This window comes from Balearica regulorum, chromosome Z (assembly GCF_011004875.1).
Source record: "Balearica regulorum gibbericeps isolate bBalReg1 chromosome Z, bBalReg1.pri, whole genome shotgun sequence".
Classification (NCBI taxonomy): domain Eukaryota; kingdom Metazoa; phylum Chordata; class Aves; order Gruiformes; family Gruidae; genus Balearica; species Balearica regulorum.
Genome location: NC_046220.1, coordinates 56,898,871 through 56,907,558, shown reverse-complemented (window position 1 = coordinate 56,907,558; position 8,688 = coordinate 56,898,871). Strand labels below are relative to the sequence as shown.

At 38.2% G+C, this 8,688-nt stretch overlaps 1 protein-coding gene across 1 annotated transcript in view; it reads right to left on the bottom strand.

Annotated features, from left to right (window-relative positions):
* Nucleotides 1-5,516: 5,516 nt before the first annotated feature.
* The window catches only part of LOC104638028 (histone-arginine methyltransferase CARM1), an 82,636-nt gene continuing 79,464 nt past the window's right edge, over nucleotides 5,517-8,688 (bottom strand). The window contains exon 13 of the mRNA XM_075741044.1: nucleotides 5,517-7,885. Coding sequence (XP_075597159.1) covers nucleotides 7,876-7,885 — 10 coding nt within the window. The 3' untranslated portion in view covers nucleotides 5,517-7,875. The remainder of the gene's footprint in view (nucleotides 7,886-8,688) is intronic.

Sequence of the window (8,688 nt, the reverse complement as noted above, 5' to 3'; positions counted from 1 at the left end):
AACCACAGTACATATTAAGTAGCGATGATGCTGGAGAAGAGCAGGTGGAGCTGGTACTTTGAAATGATGCAAATGTGACTAGTCGTGTGAAATAGTGGTGTCAAGTGTTTTTTTATATTTGGATGTTCAATAAAGTCATCACTTCCCAATGGAAAGGGGATCCGTATTCATGAATGTGGTAATGATTGCACTTGTGTGATTAGCTATGGCAGGAAGTCAGAGGATAGTAAATACTTCTGTAATACCAGTTGTAGTGTATTTGACTAAAGAAGTGATGTAGAGAGAAATTATTTGGTGGAGTAAAGCTTTTTCTTGAGTACAGCTGGTGATAATACTATTTTTCTCTTACCTGTTTCCTGGGAAGCACTTGGCAGTGACTTGCAAAATAGAACTGGCATAAGCAGGATTATGGTGTTTAGTTTTTCCACTTCCTTGAAATGTTAATGCCATGCCTGTCAAAATTACATGAAAATTGTGTGGTTTAAAGGGGGTGGCGGGGGGGAGAGAGAGTGTGTATTTTGAAGCTTGACTTAAGTCAATGGGCACAATATCACAAGTTTGCATGCTTCTACAGCCCAAACACTTTGCTCCAGTGTTTGGAACAACCTCTGTAGATATTTCAGATAAGTCTATTCTCCACACTAATGACATTTTCCAGCTTTTTTGTGGTTTATTTTCAAGAATTAAGACCATGATCAATTAAGACCTTATAAACTATATTGCTATGTTCAGTTTGGTTGCTATAACACAAATAGCTTGTAGACAATAAATGAATGAAGTTTTTGAATGTCAGCCAGAGATTTCAAGTCAACCAGCTTACAGGTTCAAGCATCTTATCTTTCATAAAAAAGGGTTCCTTAAAGATCTTCGGGTAACTTAAAACAGTCTGTAATTATAGAAGATAGTTCTAGACTTAATCACGTCTCCAGCATATTCCCAAGTGTGTTCAGAGTCATGTATCAGCACAGATTTTTTTAATATCTAATTTTTTATGTCTGTTTTGTCTCTCTTCTGGATGGTGTTTTGATTCCATGGAAATAAAAATTATGAAAGAAACCAAAAGATAAACATCCAGAAAAGTGAATTTGTAATTTGTGCACATAAGTAATGTTGAAATTCAGTATTACCAGTCTGTCTCTTTAGTGAAAGCTTCATCTCAAGATCCAGATTTACATTCACATTCTTCTAAAATTGTGCCTTACTCATATAATTGTACGTTACTACTTCAGCATGAGGCTTTCAACTTGGTATCCCAAGCATGGTTTTCGATAGCCTTGAAAATGTGGTTCTGACAATGGGGGTGTTTTTTAAAAAAAAGAAGGATCATGCTCTTTGGACAGCAAAAACGAGCAGTAAGAATTCCAAGAGCAAGAAGCATGTTTCACTGAATAGTCATAGGCTGGATAAGATCATCATGAAGTGTCTACAGCCTTTTCTTCTTTCACACAGTGCATCCACATCCATTCTGATTTGTCTGTGGGAATAAATTTGCTATAGTACTACCAGCAGCAGTGCTAGCATATTTGCATTTAGGGCCACTTTTCTGATGTGGCACTTTTCTGGCATTCGCTTCCAGCTTAAGGAGAGCTATGGTGAATTCAGTAGTGCTGAATGCCATACCACTTTATTTCTTAGCAGACTTCAAAGAAATAAGAGCTGTAGTAAATATAACAGGATGTTTAGAAGGGCACATTTTACGTGAAGGTTCACAAAAGTGTGACAATATGTCTGCTTATCTGTCCTAGCCAAAACAAGAATCCTGTAGTGTCTGTAGTAAAGAAGTCAATGAAATAAAGAAAAAGCTGGGGTTTATTCATGCATTTGTTAATAGCACATTTATCTGACCGATTTGACATCTAAAAAAATATTTTGACTCTGTGACACAGTAGATCTGGACTTTGTATTAAGACAATTGTAGCAAGGACTCCAACAATGGAATGCTGTCTACTGCCTTGGTCAGGACTGCTCTGCTCACTTCAGTGAGTCTCCTTTGACAAGACATCTGGAGGTGCAAAGCTGTAAGAAAAATGGAGTGTAACCACAGCCATAACCTTACTGTTCCTACTGCCAAGGCAGCAGGAGAATAACTACCACAGAAGTCAGGTAAATGTGCATCATATCATTTTCATTTGTGAAAGGTACTGAAGATACTTTCTCAGTTGCTGAAGTTGCTAGATGCACCTTGTCTAAGACTAATAGTTTATAGTTTATTTTTGGAGAAGCAGACAGTTCTGCTGTCCTTGTAAATGGATTGATCACCATGCCTTTCAGCTGATGATCCTCTCTGGAGAGAGGACCACTCTTGTACAGCCTTTCAATTCATTATCTCCCTCTACACTTCTACAGAATAGAAAAATTCTTAATCTTGTCATCTCTGACCTACAGACATAGCCAAAGCCATTTTTGTGTCTGCTGCTCCAGTTGCAGTGTGCCAAAGACCTCTTCTCTGTATTGCTTTTTAGGCACTGCAGGAAAGATGGTCATTAAGTTTGTCAACAACACGGGGTGTACTTTGCTCTAAGTATATCCAACCCCTTCATAATGCAAAAAACAATCTTCTTTTTTTTGCCGTCAGCTGATATGTAGGCATAACTTAATTTTGCTGCCCAAAAGGATCCCCAGAGGTTGAGATCTAAAGACAGCCTGGAACTAGGTACTCCTGAGTGATGAGCAGTGGAGAGGCCAGTTACTCCTGCTGCCATGCTGGAGTTGGAAAGGGTGGTGGCAACCCATAATGTTTTTATGAGTGACTATCCATTTCCTGGACTACACCATAGCCAAGGAGGCAATGGAGTCACTGCCCCCCACTGTCTACTCCCTGTTTTGCTTTTGCCTATAGCCACCTGTAAGCTTCTTGCATCACTGTTTTTAACTTTATGAGTAACTTAGAATTCAGTGCAATGTTTGTTAAGTCAACTGAGTTGGAAAAGATGATGAGATGCGATTGTAAAGAAATGGTGGGTGAATGCTCAGTAGCAATTACAGCATGTTGCTCTAGGATACCTGGTTACATTGAGAAACCACAAACTAATTTCCATTTATGCTGTTTCATTTCCTCACTTAGGCTGTGTGAGAGAGGACTCAACTTCTGGCCATTTCCTGAAGTATAAAGACCTGGTAGAAGTGACAGTGAAAGTAGTTTAGCCACCTGTTCAGAAAAATAGAGCAGGCTTCCTGTGCATCTGGATACTGCTCACTTGCTCCTGTTTCTAGTTAAATATACCTGCTAAGAGTTTCATCCACCTGACAAGTGAATTGTATTTCCCTTTTTCCAAAGTTGGCTCAAAACACTCAGTTGCAGAGTCATTTGTTCTTATTTCTCAGCTCACTATTTCAAGGGCGGATGGAGTGTGGCAAAGAACAAGATTCTTAACGTGCATGTCCCAGCGTCAGTGTTCCTGGGAGAATTTCTGAGATCCTCTGAAATCTGGCATTACAGTTGCATGTTGCCAATGACAGCTGGCCTTTTTCTCTTGTATTGTTTTCCATATAAAGACCATGAGTGCTCTTCGATCTACAGGTGTGCCAGACCAAGCCCTGCATTCCTAACAGATCTCAGGAAGGCACTATTCACTTCAAGTTCTTGAGCAATGCTTTGTTCACAGTAGTTTTGAATCACAATCCACCAGGTATGTACAGACTGACTAGTTAGCTAAGGGACATTGAAAGCCTCCTGTAAATTAGGCTGAAGTACAAGCAAAATCAGGCTGAAGTCTCAGTTCAGTGCTGCATGATGACATGTCTGGCAACTGGCCAAGCTAGGAAGGGGCAGCCACTTTGAGAAAGACATTTTTATACTTCCCACTCTTTTGTCTTTGGTTTTCTTCACTTTACATTTGTTTCTTTATCTCCTGTAAATATGTGTGTCTGAATATCACTAAAATCAGCATGGGTCAAATGTGGTGAGCTTAACCTGAACAGTTAATGTCAGGTATTTGATAGCCTCTTGGGTGCTTCCAGCAAGAAATTATTTTTTCTGCCTGCAGTCTCCTGTTGAACTGCTGTCCTCTGTTCTACCTGCTCTTCAGCTGCATCTCAACAGTGTATCTTTCCCTGGTTTTAGCTCGCAACTTGGATCAGTGCAGAGTTGTAAATATGTGTGCTACCTAATCAAGAAGAGTGAAAACCTGTATACCACATGCCAAGGCTTGAGGAAGGATAAAATGCATACTGCTGTCTGGAGACTTGTTTTCCAACCTCTAAATGCCTTTTTTCTTTTGTTTCTTTTTTTTTTTTTTTTTTTTTTTTTGCATCTTGAGAAAAAAAGTACAACTTGTAGAAACTTAGCTAAGCAAATTAACACCAATTCCACTGATTTTCACTGCCCTTAGATCCAGCTGCATCAAGATTGCTTTTGGATGTCGTAGTTGTCATAGGTATTATAAAGAATGCTATCACCAAGATTTCTGTGGGTCTAGTGCACGCAATATGCAGTAAACCACTACTTATATTAGAAACCAGTATAGTAATAGTAACCATACTGAATTCCTATACTATTGCTAAGGTCAGAATATTCTAATCATCAGTTCAGATGGGAGAAGTCTTATAGTTAGACATTCAAAATGAAAGTCATTACTACTGAAAATGCAATTTATCATTAATCACTAGGTATACATGGCTGCTTGCAAAACTTTAAATGCATCTCTCTGGGGTGAAGGTAAAATAAAATAACTGTATGCAATTGTTGAAAAATAAGCTGTTAAAATAATTTCTTACTGCTGTAATTTCTTGAAGATGAACCATTTCTAAATGACCATGGATCCAACAAAGCATGGAAATTTATAGCTCCCTAATATGAGATTCAGTGTCTTTCCTATTGTGGTTTTTGAGTCTATGGGAGGCAAAAGAATACGTCGTTTTTCAACAGGATAAATACAGCCTCTTGAACTACTGTTGTGGGTCAGCCCTAGCTGGCAGCTGAGCACCAGGTAGCCGCTCACTCGTAGCTTCCCCACCCCGCAGGGGGACGGGGAGGAGAATGGGAAGACAAAGGCAAACCCCATGGGCTGGGATAAGGGCAGGTTACTGGGACAGCAAAGGGGGAGGGACATAACAGCAGCACTTATAACGGAATATACCCAACAGGGGATACCACAAGGCAATTTACCGACCCGACAACCGACCGGACGCTCAACCCACACTCAGACTGTCCTGGAGCTGCAGCGAGCCGCCCCTCTCCGACTAGCCCTCCCCCCCATTCTCCTTAAATGGTGAGCATGATGTCATATGGTATGGAATGCTCCCTTGGCCAGTTTGGGTGACCTGTCTTGGCTCCTTGCGAAAATTAACTCTATCCTAGCTGAAACCAGGACAACTATAAATGAGGAAATGCTGTATTTCATAATGTGGTTCAATCTGTTCAAGAGTCTTATGTTGTAAAACTATGTCATCGGTGTTCCAGCTGTTCGGCTTTAGTTCCCTACATTATCATGCATTAATGTTGCCTTTATAAAAAAATCAAAACAAAACACCAGCATTTGTATCAATAAAATGTTTTCATTGACATGTTGTTTCAAAAATATTTTACAAATACATTCCTATGTTTATACCCAGACAATCCTGTAAGGTGAAAACAGTCATTGTAGTCCTCAAAGGCAGGCTCCTGTATACTTCAAAATCACCAATGCTTCAGAGCAGGTAAGAAGAAAATGTTAAATGATAAGGAGGTGAAGACAGCCACAGAACCTTATGTCGAACTGCAAATGGTACAGTATCTGATGTCAATCTTCTCTTTGATTTTAGCATACAATCTAGAATAAAGTGAATTCCTGAAGTAGCAATACAAATACCGGTCCTGGATCATCCGATTTGGATGTAGTAATCCAAGTAGCAATCACTTGGAAATATTCTTTTTCCATGTCAGTGTGTAAGGAAACAATCTTTTCTATACATTTTTAAGGTGCAGTTATTAGCTGCATACACGTTTTGCTCTGGAATTAAGTAAGATACACAACCTGACACTGCTGCTGTTTGCTGCTATTCTTTCTCCTCCCCTTTCTTTACTTTATTCCTTAAAAAGGTGCCACGTGAAATTCACAATGTAAGGTTTTTTTCCCTGTGAAAAATAGAAGTCTTTGATAATACAGATACTTCTTAGAAGAGGTTTGAGACCGAAATGTGATATTCAGACAGATATGCAGGTCAATGGGAGGCATTACAAACCTATACGCTGAATTCAGATTTCATATACTCCCTTCATAATTGCTGAGGAAAACCTGCCAAACTAGAAAACCCTGAACTACAGCTGCCTAGTGTTTGGATTTGGACATTCCTGGATTTGTTTCCTTCTCCCGTATAAGCATAAAAGCACCAATACTGTACAGACTAAATTTAGGAAGGACAGACACCCAACCATCAGGCATTGCATCGGAAATCTCATTAAACTGTACAGGTTAGAATGATAATTTGTTACCATTCTGAGATAGCAACCCACATTAACTACTATTTTTTAATATATACTATATATTTGTGGAACAAACCAGTCTTTTATTGTGCAAACTACATTTTTATACTAGCAGTCTCTCACCTGCTGTATTAAATGCTACTGGAAATAACAAGGCAATCATTTTCTGACACGAACTTCAACAGTTTCCTGGCCTCAGCCAGCAAGTTCCTGTTAGTTTTACAAGTTGCACAATTTTAGGGACTACTTTCCATAATCTCATAAACTGTCTTTAAATAGCTGCAAATGGCTGTAGACTTGGAGAAAAACTTGCTAAACTACAGCTTTTTCGTAATTACTCCCTGCAGGGGTCCTTAGCTGGTCTTTTGATCAAATGCGGCATGTAATTCCTGAGCGAACGGTCTGTTTTTGTGGGGCTTTTCATTCAAACCAGCTTTCCAACAGTGTGTAGAAGGCTAAAGGCTGATTATATCTTGCTTGAGGTATCACTGCAGTTGTGTTTTTGGTAGGAAAATGACCTACACATTTCTGATTTGATTCCAGCTCATTCATTCAGCCTAAGGCATATACTTGGAATGACAGAAGCACATTTTATACAAGTCATTATGTGCTCTTTATGGATAACATTGTCTGGAGAAACATCTTATTAAAATCTGTACCTGTAACTCTATAGTCTTCCTCATTTGCTAGGTACACAAACCAAAAATACATCTTTATATAGCTTGGACTATCAGTACTTCTCACAAAGCTACAGAAAAAGTTGAAAGTCACACATATCCTATCATACAATTTTATACCGTGCTGTGCTGCAAAGTAGTTTACAAATGTGTCCTGTTACACTTTTATAGGCATAGAGAAGACACAGAACATTTACAAAGTATATGCAAGATGACTTTAGGTTCATGTCTCAAAATGAACCAAACTAATGAGTTCATTGAGAAAAAATTGAAGTATTTAACACACTGCCCTGGTGAGCTATAAGATTAATGCCAAACATTGAAATGTCTGGAAATAAGGGCTGAATGTTTAAAGCATCGACACTACATACTGCTCAAAGATGTTTTGATGTGTTACATATATAAGCACGAGGTAGGTTTTGTTCAGTAACCTAGAATATTGGTGAGAGCATTAACAAAAAAAAGTGAACCAATGTGAACTTACTGTAAAACAGAAATAAACACAGAGAAGTAGTTCCTGTTCTATACCAAATGAACTTTCTGGAATAAAATTGAGTCTGCTACAAATCAAGACTGTAAATGTGAGTGCAGGCTAAATTTCAATTAAAAAAAAATTATGGAACCACAATATTCCCTTCTCACATGACTTGCAGCGATTACAGATATGTACAGTTACAAAATGATTTTCCACAACAACTAGAGGCCCACTAAGAACTGGACTGATTTTGGTCTCACTGGTTACTCAGCTTGGTGAGAATCTCACTTCTGTTTTCAGATGACATATTACAATATATTCTAGGCATACCTAAAAATGGATGAAAGAATAAAATAGTTACAATAAAATACATAATTCTTTGATAGCTTACAGCACTAGCTGAACTAAGCAAACTTAACAAATTCTAATATAGCTTTTATTTTACTCTGGAGTAACTATTGACTAGTTTTAATCAAAAAAACTATTGACAGTTTTTTTTATATTTAGTAAGGACTTTAATGAAATGGAAAGTTGTAAGCACAACACTCAGGCAGTGTATGTCAGACGTCTTATTGGAATAAAGGTAGGAAATTAGTCCCCTATGCTGTTACTGGATTAAATGCAGTGTGATTTCAAATTTAAATTGTAAGTCTTTTCATCTAGATTTGCAGCTGTGCAAGCAAGTATAAAATGCTACAAAGTCCACTGTAGCTTATTTTACAAAGGCAGAGGGTTTCTTTTACTCGTATGTATAGCAGCTCAGGCCATTACCATCACAGAAATGAAAGACTTCCCAGTCCAGTCTTTTATTTTTACTTTATGCTATAGAATTAGTATGGAATTGTTTTAAATGAGCAAAAAATGTCCAGAATTGCCCCTTCCCTACTATCCATCCCTGTGATACAGAGATAAATATTTGTATCAGGGACACTATGAAGCACGGACATAGAAGAGAGCTAGGCTGTATGTGTTGGCATAATGTCCCACCATGCATGTTAATTTGCATGTCCTAGTTTAAAACCTGGATTGTATTTTAATTTTTGAAAACCTTACAAATGCTTTGAAAGTTAACCTCTTGTTTATAAATAAGCATTTTTCCTTTAGGAAGTCTTATTTGCTTTTGTTTTTTCAAC